Source organism: Chaetodon auriga, chromosome 15 (genome assembly GCF_051107435.1).
Source record: "Chaetodon auriga isolate fChaAug3 chromosome 15, fChaAug3.hap1, whole genome shotgun sequence".
Taxonomy (NCBI): domain Eukaryota; kingdom Metazoa; phylum Chordata; class Actinopteri; order Chaetodontiformes; family Chaetodontidae; genus Chaetodon; species Chaetodon auriga.
In genome coordinates this window covers 9,630,419-9,645,780 of record NC_135088.1, presented here as the reverse complement: position 1 = coordinate 9,645,780, position 15,362 = coordinate 9,630,419, and the positions used below count along the sequence as shown (strand labels likewise).

Below are 15,362 nucleotides of genomic sequence, written 5' to 3'. Positions count from 1 at the left end.
TGAGGCAGCATCCAAAAAAGGCAGAGTTCTGAAACTAGTAAAGCTGAAGGAGTGCCAAGCTAAGGAGATATTAATCAAACATTATGCCAACATATTGCTGAGAGGAGGTTGAATCAGGCAAGATAAGTGAAAACCTGCGTGTGTGTGTGTGTGTGTAGCTCTGTCAGTAGCACCTAAACTGTATTATAAGGAAAGAAATCACATCAGAATCAAATCAAATAATCCTGTGCTTATATTTTGGAAAATAATCATATACTATGCATTATAATACAAGCTTTCACAATGATTCAAAATATCAAAAAAGTGCAAAATGAGCAAAAGTAGCAAACACCAGTTTAAGGTACTGTGGATGAGACATGTTACAGCCTAACTGAGTGAATCCTTTCACTTTCACTTCTGATGTACAGTGTCGAGTGGATGTCAAATAAATTTACCATGATTAAATGTTATTGAGTTTTATTGGACATTAGGTATTTAGACAGTCTGCCGCTCACTATCAAGTGACTGCAATGTTCCCAGTGTGGGTGCTAAATACTGTGAACATGAATCTTTACTCAGTGTTAATCAGGTTTAGTGTTACCTGCGGGATCAGGTTTATGTAGACCAGAGATGCAGCAAATATAGCAGGAATCCAATGTACCGCTTGTCACTTGATAATGTCAATATCTGGCTGTCCAAACACTTGTCCAGAGTTGTGTTTTAACATCAAAAATTTAGATTTTTACCAATTTACACATTCATGGTTAACAGTAGTTGACTCCAAAAGCTGTCAGCATTTTTACTGTATCTGTCTGCCCTTCAGAGATAAACCCTCAGCACACATGGTGGTAAAGTGGCAGTGATTATAACCACTTTTCACACTTTGTTTCAAAGCTGTTAACAGTGTCTGGGCAGTTTTAAAGGAAATTAAAAATCAATATGTCATGAATCCACAATCTAACTGTAACAGTTCAGCTGGCAAGTATAACTACACAATTCTACCTACAGTTACTACCCAACACCGAGCCTAGATTCACCTGTAGGTGTAAAATCGCAGTACAAGCAGAAATAAAGCAATAGGCATGTGCGGTGATTTGTCCATGCAGAGCAGCGAACACGCAGAAACATAAAGCTTGTTACGTCTCAGAGGAAATAACAGCTGAGCAGGATTAACTTGACTGAAGAGTTGCAGAATTATCACCAATGAAAAATCCACAAATTCCAAATGAAAAATGATAACACATTATCACCATCAACAGCAGCAAAGGGAAAGAATACACTGCCTGACAACCACAGCAACCAGCTACAGTATAAGTCCCCCCAATGCGTTAACCCTGCATAAGCACTGCAGTGCTTCCCCCAGATGCTGGTAGTTCATCTTGAGGGTTGACTAAGAGTGCTGCATTAATAGATTTTTTTACCCTCAGGAAACAATTCCACTGGTTATAGCGAGAGAAGCACAAGAGGCACTAATAACATTTCTGACAGCTCCATTGAAACTTCTCACCGAGGCACCATGCGCAAGACCAAGGCTAAATAGCATGCAGCCATTATTAATGTTATTAATGGGCTTTTCCTGCTATTTGTCACAAAATATCTGTAGAGGATATGCAATGGCAGTACATCCCTAACCAACACCAGAGTGGCAAAACAACCCCACTATTGCTATTATTAATGGGGACACCTGCAATATCTTGACAAGTTATTATCATGGCAGCTTGGATTTTGTCATGTGAACACACCTGGCACGTGCACATTTTTTGTAACCGTGGCAACATTGCACACATCACATGCATACTCCTGGTGACGTAGCTGGCTGCTGTGGGAAAGACAGAGGATTGAAATTCATTTAAAACAATGGCACGCTACAGCAAGTTAAAGCTACAGTGCTGTAGAAAAGGAAGCCACGATGATTAGCTGAGCTGTTTGGCACATGAACTGTGATGATATGTAAGTAGGCATATGTACGATTTCTGTTATATTTCATAAGAAAATAGAAATGATAAAACCTGAAGTCATAAACAAAAGTCCATTCTGCTCGTATGAATAAAAGCCCCTGTTCAACGTCTTCAGTTATAGGTCAAAATAATGTCCTGTCTACTATCTTATCTACTATTACACTGGAAAAGACAGACAAAGAAAAAAAAGGCGCCGGTTCTGTGAGGTCCCACGTATGTGCTTTGCATTGTTACAGTCTTCTGAGGTCCACCCTGTAGTTTACAGCCTTCTGAGATGGAAGCGTCACAGTAGATTGAAGGTAAAATAAGCGTTTAATGTGCTTCAATCTGATGATCTGATGAACGTCTCGGCAGAGTCAGGAGCTCCCGTTTGGTCAGGAAGTTGAGAGCGTTTTAGTCTGTGTGTGTTGAGTCAAATGAGCGAGTGAAACACGAGGAGAATGGACACGTCTGTCCTCTGATTGGCTCTTAGCAGGTCTCTCCCAGAATCCTGTGCAGGTCCTCAGAATGAACACGCCCTTCTTCGCCACGACTTATATTCCTCACTATCCTGCGACACAGAAAAATTAAAAAAAAAAGACTTTTAACGTGAATTCAGCATTTTCACATCCAGGAGACTTTGTATCTTATTCTTAACTTGTCTGTAAACAACATTTATGAAACATGCAGCGTATTTTACCAAATTCCTGACAATTCCTCGTGAAGCAGCTGGATGACGTCACCACAGTTAAAGATGATGTCATCACTGCTGGCCATGCTGCTCTCGACCATGACCCTGTACCTGCCCGCCACCTGGAGTAGAAGAAAGACAAGTAAAGCACAGGAGAACGCTGCGTTACATCTACAGAGAGGCAGAGAGACAGATGCATGGATGCACAGACATAATGAAAGATCAGGTCTTATCTAAAGTGAGGCTTCTGTTGGACAATAAATAATCGCCCTCATCCTGGAAATATTTTGGTTTAGTTTTGTCTGCGTTTGGCTACAAAGCTGCCGGCCATCGGTGTCTGGTTGCTGACCTCTGGTCCCACCACCCAGTAGAGTGAGGCGATACATGGTGCTAGATGTAACACAAAAACATTTCTCCAGTGCTACCTGTGGTGCGACAGTAACAAAATCTCACCAGGGGGGCAGGCTGATCCTCCTCGTCTGAGTCTGATAAGTTGGAGAGGTCTGTAGCTGCACCCCAGTCCTCCAGGCCCTCACATATCGCCACTGAGTGGGCAGGGACAGGCCAAGCTGCAGGCGACAGGACAGCTGAGACAACTAAAAACTGCAGCACTATGCTCGTGATTCCATGACCTGTGTATCCACTGTGAGGAATGACACATGTCAAAGATGTGTTTCAGGTCATCAAGGTGTTCGCCCTCAAGAACAATTTAAAGTTTAAAGGTATAACGTAAGATCAGGTGAAAGGAAGCCCGACCAAGAGCAAAAGTAAAAAAGCTTTCGTGAATTTCTCACAAAGGGAACCAAAATAATCAGCGATTGAATTGTGTGTCAGCGACTCACTGCGTCGAGGTGAGTGAACCACAGGGTCAGAGTGGGCGGGGCTGGTGTGTATTGACTCCTCCCCCCGGCTCATGTGGGAGTGGCTTGTTGTCGAGGAGCTGTGAGGAACAGGGAGACACGCTGAGCAGCCTCCCACCGACGCTCCGCCCCACGACACACACATCTCTGATGCACTAAACCGCATCACCAAGGGAACAAGACACGACCACAACAAACAAAACGAACAACAACAACAACAACATCCACGGTGTCACAAAACGAGCTCATCCACATTCTGTAGATCAATACAGCATTCCAGTCAGTTCCCAATCACATATATTCCAGCGTCAAAGGATGTTGGAGTTTAAAATGCAAATATCAATTATATCAGGGATCGCTGTAATATATGGAAATATTATTCAGGATTCTGCACACACACCAGGCCTTGATTAAACAGCATTTGCAAATAATTCACAGTGTGGTTTAAAGTGCTTTAAGCAGCAGATGGGTGGAGTTTGTTCAATTTAGTCTAATGTCTAGAAAGAAAATGAATACAATCAGATTAAAACATTTGAAAGTCACTCTGTATGAATGTGTTAAAGCCTACCCATCTGCTAAATAAAGCAGAAACTGATTGCTTACAAATGCTCTCTAACGTCTACCTACATCATGAACACAAATCATTCACAGTGTCTAATTTCCAAAAGAGAGGCCAGTGTCGAACATTTTCCTGCTTTATCAGTCAACAAGTTGTGTATTGTGAGGGTTAGAAGACTCAGACAGTCATCAAATTTATAACATGCTAGCATGCTATCAGTGAACAGAACATTGATGTACCTAACAAAAACTCCACAAGCACACATTTTTGACATTATCCAAGAGAACCAGCACTTTCAATGACTAACACGCATCAGAGCCTCTAATAGTGCTTCAACAATTTATTCTTTGGTCATTAACACCTAACATGTAGGCCCAACTCATTTTTTTGCCCATGTACTCACCCTGAGATGTTTAAATACTTGTTTCATCCCGGGATCAATAACATAAAACACTTGAGGACTGTTAAAGCAGCCTGGCAAGATGTTAATGCAGCGGTTTTCACTCATGGTCAGCAGCTACAACCGTCACCAGTGTGTGACAGTCCCTGATTGGACAGGTGAATGTAAATAAGCAGCCAGTGGTGAAGCCTGCTTTCACGACTTTCTGCCAGAAAACCTTTTTACATGTGATTTAATGTTGTGAAAGGCTCCATTTTAATTCAAATCATGATTATTTCTAACTAAGTAGTTTTGTTGCTTTTTCTGCCAGAAAGCCTTCTGCCAGAACCCCCTCGGGCAGAAAGCCTTTAACCAGTAGATTTGGTGTATAGCCCTCTTCATGGTGCTGAAATTAAGCATCTTGGAGTGTTGGAGAGTTAAAAACACCTGCTGGACTTAGCAATGTCGTGATGAATACTAGTTCTCAAAGGTAATGACAAAGATGTTAATACAACACACATACACACAAAAAATCATTCAACTTTAACATCCGGTGTACAGATAAGATCAAGATTTAAATCAGTTTCTAAACTAAGACTGGATTAAAAGTGAGATGACCCACATACGGTCAGAACTGACACAGAGGATGAAAGGGATGCAGAGACAATCACCTGTCAGAGAGGGGGTTGTCTGACAGCGGAAGAGAAGGAGCCTCATCTGGGAAAAGCAGAAGAGACAGAGGTCATAAAAATAAGATTTAAATTCAGGGGAATCAAATCATCCAAACAACAAACAAGCATCTTCACGTCAACAAATCAGATCTGAATCCCTGAATAAAATCAGGCATTTCAAAGACAGAGGTAACCGCAGGGGCAGCGAATGAATTGCAGCAGTCACAGAAACCTTGACGCAGTTTCAGCTGGTTGGTGAGGATTTTTCGAATTTCTGTCAGCCAGACAACTTTGACCTCCACTGTGGGAGCCTGGACAAGACAAACACACACCAAAACACAAGGGAGGTGTGTGAGGGAGCGAGCTGAAGGGACTGAGACTCTGGACGATTAAAATCAAGACAGTAAATAAGAAGCAAAAGATCAAATACCTGAACTATGTACACCACTTCTCTGCCACTGTACCAGATTTCAAATTTCTTCACATCTCCCTTCACATTTTCTGTGATTCCCACTGCACTCATCTCCAGAAAGAGAGAAAAGTTGTTATGTCACTATAACGTGTCATCCTTACTGACTCTACACTGTTATTTTCATTCAAAATTAAGACCAATCCAAAACATATGCAGCACAACTCAACCGAACCCCGAACTGCCGCCTCCAAAATGACCAGTTAAGTCAGACCAACTGCACTGAACAATTACATTAAATGCAGCTATTAAAGCACATATCACGTATTGTTACTCTGAGGCAGGATTTGAAGCTGTAGAAGGGCGTCCTGTCGTGGGTGTCCTCGTCTCTGCGCTTGCAGAAGAGCAGGGCGTGGTCGTAGAGGAAGAGGTGTCTCTGCATGGGCTTGAACCTGGCCAGCTCCTTCATTCTCACCGCTGCCCTCTTATGGCTGATCCACACGCTGAAGCCTCCCTGCAGCACCACCCGGCCCAGCTGGCTGAGGTCACCCTGGGACAGACAGACAGGTGGACAGAGAAGGCGGCAATGTAGAAGGACAGCACCAACAAGTGAGAACTTCATCTCTCTCACTTTATGCACAAAACACATTACATGGACTATATCTATCAACGTGAATATGAAAGTGTGTCTGATTTGCTATCCCTCACCCAGAAGAAGGTTTACAATGAAATTTAGCATTGGGATTCAGTCAATGGGGGATTACACAGAGTTGCAACCAGAGTTGTCAGTTTTAAGGTGTTTATATGCACAGTTACACAAGTTGTGATTAAGGTATATTTTATTTGTCCACCCAGATACTGTACACTGCAGTCACTACATGTTCTGTAGTCAGAGCAGAAAAAGCGATGAAAGCTTTGATTGGAAAATGATGTGTCATAAATCGGGCATCCAGTGACATGATTGTCCACTCTGTCTTCTTTATTGCCTTGACTGGCTGGTACCTGATATCCAGTGATGGCTATCTGATGCATGGAGTCGTTGACAGACTTCAGCAGCTCCAGCATGGAGTCCAGAGCGTCCTGCAGCTCGCAGCGGTATCGCTGCTCTGTACAGTGTTTCAACAGCTCCTGAAGAGGGACAGACAGGCTGACAGGTCAGTGTTTTCACTTTACCTAATCCAGTCTGCCTTGATCTCTGCCTGCATGTACAAATCAGTTTTGTCTGGATAAATGTCAGCAGTTTGTGTCTGTGCCTGTTTAAGATGTCCTGTGTCTGCATCTCAGTGTGTGTGACCTGGCTGTTGATCTTGATTGCTTGGCTCTCTGTGCCAATGTCTCTTGGTACATTCATCAATCTGAGTAGTTATTTTTTTCTAAACAAAACCTGGACTGACCAGACAACATGACCACATATATTCAGCTACGTGGCATGCCTTTGTGGAAGAAAAGGTTGACTGGCCAGTCCATCATTATGATCCAGACTGAAAAATTTCAATAATTACAAGGGATGGACTGCAATGAGGTTTTTAACTGACATTTGTGCTCTGCAATCTCAGTTCACCTACACCTGCTCCCTGTGCCAATCAGCCACCACAGCTGCAACCAATCCACACTCATCAACCACAGGATAAAAACCCAGATCTCCTCGCCTCTCTTTGCCAGTTGTTGTGCTCACAAGCCTGGTAACAAGTCTTGGTCACTTTGCTCACCTTTGTGCTTTGCTACAAGCTTCAGAGATTTGCCATGTCTTTTTTGTGAGTGACTAAATTATTTTCCGTGTGCCTCACATCTGATACCTCTGCCCAGCTCCAGTCCACCAATTTGCCTTTATGATGGTATAAAACTAAATCTTTCAGACATGCATGTCACTGTGTGAGCTGCATCTCTCCGTCACTGTCTGGCTCAGATGCACAGAACCTTGAGTAGCAGCTGATACTTGGTGAGGCGCTGGACTGGTTTCAGGAGGTAGGAGTCCAGACCCAGCTTGTGGTCCAGCTTCATCTGGCACTCCTAGAGAGAGAGAGAGAGATCTATCTTAGACAGATTTTGTGGTAATGCATGAGCTATATTTGGAGTCTGTTCTGAAATTCAGAAAAACAACAGCTTTACAAACAAATATCTCAAGATTATTCCTCCTGTCAACACTAATCCAAATCACTTTTATTCCATCAATATGAGATAAATGGGACGTAACTACCTGAAAGAAGGGTGAATCGGAGCACTGTCTCCATAGCATCTCAGAGCGAGGCTTGTTTTGGCAGTAACGCTCATACACCTGAAACTTCTCCTTCTGCTCACACACACACACACACACACACACACTTTGATATGTTATGTCTAATCACTTCATGTAAAGTTCCTGTGTTTCTCCTACTGTTTCCTCACCCGTTGCAGGAAGCAAGCCCCGACCCTCTCCGGTGTCTCCAGGCAACCCTGGAGATCTTGGAGGAAGATCCTGATGGGAGAATCCAAGAGGAAAATTAGAGGAAACAACATGGTGACAAGGACAACCATGTGACAGTTTGTGACTTCAGTGTGTGTGTGTGTGTGTGTGTGTGTGTGTGTGTGTGTGTGTGTCTGTCTGTCTCTTGCCTGCTGTGGAACTGGTAAATCTCTGGCATGTTGCCAAACAGAACATCCTTCTGGCTGCGTAGAGCTGAAGGAAGAAGATTAGACATGGATGGGTCCTCCATTTCTGCCCTGTAGCCCTGATAAGTGTAGAGGAGAGGAAAGGAGAAGAGAAAGGAAATGAGAGAGGAGACAAGCGGAGAAGAGGAGAGAGGAAAATGGAGAGGAGAAAAGAGTAAGGAGAGCAAGAAGAAGAAAAAAGTTGAAAGGGGAGCTCAGAGGACAGAGGACAGGAGAAAGGAGAGGAGAGCAAATAAAAAAGAAACAGGAGGGGAACTTGGTGAGAGAAAACAGGAAATGCAGAATAACAAAATGTGTTTGTGCGACATTGTGTGATCTTTTGCCGTGTCTCTCCTTCTTCCCTCTGCCAACACCTTCTGTCGCTCTAATCTGTAAACTACCAAACAAAAGCAAAACACCATAAAAATAAAACCAAAAAAATCAACTCACCAGAAGGACGGAGAGCAGCTCGTCCACATAGATCCTCTCTGTAGCTATCAGTTCTTTCATGATGTGGCTTTAAAGGGTCAGAATGAGAGAAAAAGAGACAAAAACTGAATGAAAAAGTGCACACTGCTTTAGCAGCTTTAGCTTTAGCACAAGGATCCTGTGTGACAGAAGAAAGGCTGCATACCGTGTGACCTGCTCTGGATTGTCTTCTGCTTCTGAATCTGTCTCAGTGGTCGGGCCATACAGACAGCTGCGGTTGCCTTGGAAATCATGCATTACCTCGATCTGACAAAACACACATGAAATAAGCATCTCAGCTTGGAGCCTTGGAGCCAAATTCAGAGGATCACCAAAGTCATTAAGATTCATCTTCTGAGGACCACGTATAACACACACACCTTTCGCTGGCTGTTGTTCCTCCTCGCGGCTCTCTTGCCAGGAAGAAGGTCAAAGGAGAACTTGGAGTTCAGGACGTTAAAGTCGACACCTGTGGAGAGAATCAGACGGACACAAAAATACGACTGGTGATGACAGAGCGCACAGGAGATAAACAAGAGATCCGTGTGCCATGGTCGTACCGTGTTTCGGGGAGAAGAGGGGCGACTTGCAGCGCTGTGAGGTCTGGTCCGGTTCAGGCCTGGGGGCCACCAGCTGAACTGGTCTGACCTGTACATCCGCCAGCTTCCTCAGACACAGCTCCCTGTTTCTGATCATGGACTGCATTGAGTTCAGCTTCTCTGTTACCATGGAGATTTGGGACTGGAAAGAAAGAAGATGAAGTGTAAATTGAGGGGAATTATGGGTCATCAGTGTGTTGGTGAGAGTAGCGATGGTGTACCTGCAGCTGTGGGGTGAGTATGGCTTCAAACTCCAGGCTCAGGGTGTCCTGGCTGTTTTTCAGGGCAGATGGCGCCCTCTCCTGGTGACAGTTCAGACAATGCAATGCCTCCTGAGCTCCCTCTCTGGTTTGGAATCGGTCCACCATCTGACTTGCCAGCAGATAGGCACCCTGGTCACACCACCGAAGGGCCTGCGCACACAACAAAACATGGGACACAACACAATAAAACACATATTTCAACTTTGCATGTGTAAGTCTTTGAGCGTGTGCGTGCATCAGCATCTTTACCCCTTCGAGGCGGAGCAGCAGGTCTCGTGCTCGAGTGAGCGAAGCCCGCTTGGTGCGTATGGCAGTAGTGATGACATCACAGTGATGCCGCAGCTCATTGCAGCGCTGGACGATGAGTGCTAGGGCATAGTGGTGGTTGGCGGCCAACTGGTGACCATGCAGGATCACCACCTGGGCACGAGCCATCTCCTCCTGATGCACAAAAACACACACATGAATTTCATTACACATCGTCTTATAACAGCGCTGATGAGATTGATTAGGTTTGGGTTTCATGTTCCCACACGTCCAAAAGTTGTTGTTTACTGTTTCACTATTACTATTATAGAGTATCAGAATTACAATGGCACCATGACATACTGATATTTAAAATGGTATAACCCCTGATCTTGGTCACTTTCTTCAAGCCACATCTCTACAACTGTAAGTGTGTGCATGTTGTGTGACTGTGTGACCTGCGCATGTGTGTCCAGCATCTCCAGGTCTCTCAACAGTTGTTCTGTCTGAACCACCGTGGTTCCCACAAAGGCAATGTCCTTCTCCTGGTCAATGAGCCTCGTCAGCACCTCATCCATCTACACACACACACACGCACACACAGAGTTAATCACCCCGGCTGTGCAAACAGCATAGAGTCAGGGGCTAATATGTCTTCTGGAGTCAGACACCAATAATCACACCTGCTGGAAACTCATTTCATAGTGCAGCAGCTGGAGGTACTGCTGCAGCTTCAGGTGGTGTTTCTCAAAGAAGCCATCAAACGCCTCCTCCATGTCTCTGAGCTGAGCCAGGAGCCTAAAACGTATGACACACAAGCATTCACACAAGCTTCCTGACAAAATAAAGCCTCTTGGTGTCTTCTTTCTTATAGTAGAAATTTGTCTTGTGTCCAATAATTTCTCAGAGGATGTCTGAACTCTGTACCTCTGAACAGTGTCCATGTCTGCTCTTATGTCCCTCTCCTCCTCTACATCCCTCTTAGAGGCCTTGACAGTTTCCAGGTTCGACAGCAGCAGGCGGCCCTCCTTCAGCACATTACGGATATCGTCCTGAAAAACAACAAGACCATTGAAACCATACACAAAACCAGTGCAACTGCATGAAAAACAATGAAAAATCAAACACAAACAATGCCAGACACAGAGAGAGAGAGAGTAGTGCAGGGAAAGAGAGAAAAGCCAGCGGCCACCTTCATCTGTCGGTATCGGTGTGTGTGTGAGTGCAGCAGGAACTCGATGGCATTAGCTTCGTCTGGAAGTTCAGTCTCAGACAGCTCTGATCCGAAGCCCTGCAGCAGCTGGGCGATCTCCTTCACTGTCACCGCAAAGGTCTCAATGGCCTGCAGACACACATGCAAAAAAGACACATGAACATGAGTAGTTCTGACCAAACTCTTAAATACAAGAAGAAAAATAAGGCCTGTAAGAAGGGCTGCTTAATCATCTCCTTTTATGACTGCATCAAAGGAGACGATAGCGAGGTATCGTGGATCTTTGCATAGCATTTCTATGGAAGATGCATTGGGAAGCTTCAGACACACATCACAAGTGCATATACCGTGCGGAGGACGATCCAGTCACTTTGGCAATATTCCACTTTTGCAGTGAAGTCTGATGTCAGGTGGTTTTCATCGATGTAGCGCAGCAGGTCACCGACCGAACGCAGCATCACCACCTACAAACACAGAGCCACAAGGCATCTATAGCAGCTGCCTGGCCAGTGCTGTGCTGAGTACTGAGAGATGAATTGTTCCAGTGATGCAATGAATGAATTAAAGGTAGTTGTTGACAGAGGAGAAGATAGGAGATAGGAGACAGGACAGGAAAATGAACAGGAAGACTGTGTATAATGTAGAGCAGAGACGGAATTGTGCTGCATCAGATTGGTAAAGACAATTTTATGCGTTTTATAGTCTGTAAACTCCGCTTTGTGCCCCCTCTCACCGGCATCTTTAACAGGAAGTCATCCTGGCTGAAGCGAAAGCCCAGGTCAGTGCTTGAAGACGGACTGGGGGTGGTGCTTAACAAACCGGTGGGACGGAGCACCAAGACCAAATGCAGGTTGCCTGGAAATGAGGTCTGAGAGAGGAAGAAGAGTATTATGTTATTTGTTGTTGTAATATTATAAGACAACTACTTAAATTGTGGACTTGAACAGCAGACAAAGGAGGAGATGGTATTTAAAATGCAAAAGTCACAGCTGCAAATCAATATTAGACCAACTCTGCTCAGGCTAATGAGGATTTAGGACTGAGGGCTGCTGTTATATACCATGAATGTATTTGAGGGAAATTATTTATAGCAGCCTAACAATGCGCTAACCTGAGGCTAGTGGATTTATTCTCCACCACGTCCCTGGACGGGGGCAGAGGGGCACAGAATGAGAGGAGCCGAACAGTCGGTCAGAACTGTTGACAGCTGGATGGTGTTAGTCATGCAGTCCAGCAGAGCTCACCACAGCATCAGCATCTCTCAGTGTCAATCTGGGAAATCTCAGCAGGTCTGACTGTCAGCTCCCTCCGTCTCAACTGCCTCGCATTACCCTCACAGAGTTCCCTCCTCTGCACAAACACTGAGCTGTCATTGTTTCTGTTTGCATTTTCTGTGTGGCTTCTGGCTCCAGTATTTCTGCTTTTATCATTCTTCTCTGTTTCTGTTCATTTGTCATGTTGTCCTTGTGTTTCCCTGCGGCACATCATTTCCTTGCATTCTTTCTACAAGGAGATGCAGCAAATAACCACTGAAATGCACTGCTGCCCTTCCAAATCTGGATACTCTCTGAGCCCTGAGGATTAACAGCCAGCGGTGGTATTTCATTGCTTCCAGTTTGGACGAGTGACTGCCTCAAAACAGATGACCACTGAGAAGACCACTGATCGAGTGCTCTCCCAAATGTGGTATCTCTTTCCTCACCTACTTGCCATATTTTTAATATCCTTGTATTACATCTGCTGTCCACCCCACACTTTCTGAACAGTGTTTGCACAGATCCAATGGCCTACAAAGACTTTTACACTCCCTATAAACCTTCTTTCACTCCATGTCAACTGGTGGGCTTCGCAGGGAAAGTGTACAGTATCTGTGTTGCTTTTTTGGTACCCTGCTGTCACATGATCCTCAGCTATAATGCGTGCATCTGACAAAACAACCCAAAAGGCTTTTTATTCTCCTCTGCAGCTGGTAAGTTTGTTATCCACGCACAGAAACAAGGCTACAGGTAATTCAGCAAAGATGGGCTTTTTTTCCCCTGGTAGTGGCAAAGGAAGCAGCTTTCTGTGTTCAGGTGTGTTCCAATCATCACAACTAGATCTTTAAAGCAGACACTGCTGACCTGAGAGCAAGTACACATCCTCCCATTCACCGACCGTTCTAAACTACCCCTTTGTACAAAAAATGACCCTACCAGGTGAGTAGTGAGCCCTTCCTAAATATGAACCGGGATATTTAGTATAGCAGCCATGATGGATGTTACTGGATAGTTGCAGATTTGTTCTGCGTTCCCCAGCTGCATTTAGACTTGTGGGCATGAGGTATCTGACACATATTCCCCGATCTATTACATAAAGCTGCACAGGTTGAAGACGCTCCACAGTGACAGCCTGCAGTGGCAAAGCTGCTACAGCATCGTGTTGTTCTGCACCTGCAGTTGCGGTCCAAACAAACACGCACACGCACACACCAAACACGTTTGTCATTGGCCTGTCCTGGTCCCCTTCACACTCCTCACATTGAACTGCCGTCTGAATCTGCCCAGGCTCTTCACGGAGAGGCTTTTTAAATATCTAATGCACTTTGCACTGCACTGCAAGCGCATCCCAACCTCTGTGTCGCAGTACTGAACTGTCTTGAGAACAGCTTGTGTCTCTCTCCGCTACGCTCTCTGCTGCAGTGTCCTCGCCGCCCCGTTTGCAGCCTCCCACCTCCCCACCTCCCGGCAGAGCTTACCGCGGCCCGGCGCAGACGGGGGAACCCCCGCAGCGGATTGGACTCGGCCATGGCTGTAGACGCTTCCCTCTCCGGTGTTCGTCCCGGGCCGCCCGGGAAGTCTGCAGCGGGACGTGGATGTCGGGAGCGAGCAGCCGCAGCGGCGGCACGGTAACCCACACTGCAGTGTCCGGGCGGGCCGAGCGGCGCGCTGAGTGCGCACCTCAGCAGACGCACTCCTGCTGTGGAGGAGCAGGATGACGGGCTGTGTTTCACTCACCTGACGTCAACGCCACAACAAGTTTGCAAGCTCCACAGTTGCGCTGCACAAATGCACATTTTATTTTCAGTGCAAATTCAATATTAAACGGTGGTTTGATGATTTTGCATGTTGTTATTAAGCAATGATTAAGGGGAATATCTGCACTCCCCCATCAGACCGTTAAACATGCGGATTATGTTCACGTTTTCTGAACTTAACGATGACTTCTTTGCTTTTTTTTGTTACATTTGCAGTCAGAGGCGCATTCACTACATGTGAAACACTAGCGGCAGATAAAAATGGAGAGAAGATATGCGTTTAATTCCATTGGATCCGCTAGATGGCGCTTTAAAGTCAGGAGAAAAAGCAGGCATGGCCAGATTAACCTGTTATGGGGTCCTTGGAGCTCTTGGGCCCCCAAAGAAGCCCCCACCCACCTCCTACTCTCTGTGCATTAAGTATAACTTGTCATGTCCACCTTCCCATCAAATACAGACTGTGAAACAGCTTCATTATTATGCTGAGAGAGCAGTACTTTTACACTGGTTCAAAACTACTTTTTCCAAGTGAGTCCTGCCCACTTAAAACTACAAATAAGAGAAAACAAGACATCAAGAGGAATAATCAAAACTGTTTCTGATTCATGGAGGAGCCCATCACAAGAAGCTGAATGAGAAAACAAGACAAGGCCACAAGATAAGGTAATAATGCAGGACCCACCTTTGTTGATAGTGTACTTGTACTCATAAACATGCCTTATATATTATTTAAAATTAATGGACAGAAGGGCATAAATTTGGTCCACAATAAATTATGTCAACAGCTGCTGGGTGGATTCAGATGAATTTTTCATACAGACATTCATTGTCCCCAGAGGGTAAATCCTACTGACTGTGGTGATCCCTGGACTTTCCTGTGGTGCCACCATTTGATTTGCTGAAGCAATGACTTTCCCACCAGCCTCAGCTGCAGTTAGTAATGCCTCCATGGTAAACAAAGATATTGAACATGGTAATAAATGAAACCTTCCTAGCTCCAGTATGTTAGCATTATCATTTAGAGCTTGTTAGCATGCTGATGTTTTGCTCAAAGCACGTGGCCTCATTTCATCATGTCTCTTGAAAGTACATGATCTCATATTGTCTCATCCCTGCTCCTCTCATACCGCCCTGTTCTTCTACACTTGTACTCGCCTCGCCTCATCGTCTTATTGGTGTGCGTTCGTCTCCTTTCATTCTGTCCTAACATAAATAATTGATTGTGCTGGCTGTGCCCTTTGGCTGACTCACCTCATGAGACACTCCACATCATTAGTGCGTGTGGCCTCATGTGTTTGGAGTTAAAAAGGCTCAGCCACCTACAGTTAGTTCACTCAGCTGGTCCTAAATAAAACCTCTCAGGACATGGGAACAATGCCAACTTGGGCTTTCGAGATAAGGTGCCAACAGGACATTTGATTCACTTTATATATATAGAATTAGTTTT

The 15,362-nt window shown here is 45.0% G+C and overlaps 1 protein-coding gene across 2 annotated transcripts; it reads right to left on the bottom strand.

The window, feature by feature from the left end:
* Nucleotides 1-209: 209 nt before the first annotated feature.
* Nucleotides 210-13,891, bottom strand: mcf2b (MCF.2 cell line derived transforming sequence b). Of its 2 annotated transcripts, none has more exons than XM_076750345.1 (26): nucleotides 13,637-13,891; nucleotides 11,636-11,770; nucleotides 11,250-11,366; nucleotides 10,882-11,031; nucleotides 10,617-10,741; nucleotides 10,373-10,487; nucleotides 10,148-10,267; nucleotides 9,693-9,884; nucleotides 9,402-9,593; nucleotides 9,142-9,322; nucleotides 8,962-9,050; nucleotides 8,748-8,848; nucleotides 8,564-8,630; nucleotides 8,078-8,193; nucleotides 7,871-7,940; nucleotides 7,683-7,775; nucleotides 7,403-7,495; nucleotides 6,488-6,613; nucleotides 5,820-6,035; nucleotides 5,507-5,599; nucleotides 5,309-5,387; nucleotides 5,077-5,122; nucleotides 3,450-3,547; nucleotides 3,061-3,176; nucleotides 2,617-2,729; nucleotides 210-2,487 (listed from the first exon to the last, which is right to left on the bottom strand). In XM_076750345.1, exons 1-26 carry the CDS (start codon nucleotides 13,685-13,687, stop codon nucleotides 2,406-2,408), a joined length of 2,976 nt encoding a protein of 991 aa, XP_076606460.1. In that variant the 5' UTR covers nucleotides 13,688-13,891; the 3' UTR covers nucleotides 210-2,405. The 2 variants fall into 2 exon arrangements, with proteins under 2 accessions (XP_076606460.1, XP_076606461.1); XM_076750346.1 differs by having other exon boundaries at nucleotides 3,450-3,622; nucleotides 13,637-13,851.
* Nucleotides 13,892-15,362: the final 1,471 nt, after the last annotated feature.

Bases quoted from the DNA above. Each gene is read 5' to 3' on its own strand.
- mcf2b (XM_076750346.1), bottom strand. From the start codon at position 13,687: ATGGCCGAGTCCAATCCGCTGCGGGGGTTCCCCCGTCTGCGCCGGGCC. The intron at 5,388-5,506 runs GTATTTGATCTT...TGTCTTGTCCAG, and splicing joins AAGTGGTGTACATAGTTCAG to GCTCCCACAGTGGAGGTCAA. The intron at 3,623-5,076 runs GTGATTGTCTCT...GATGCGGTTTAG, and splicing joins GACAACCCCCTCTCTGACAG to TGCATCAGAGATGTGTGTGT.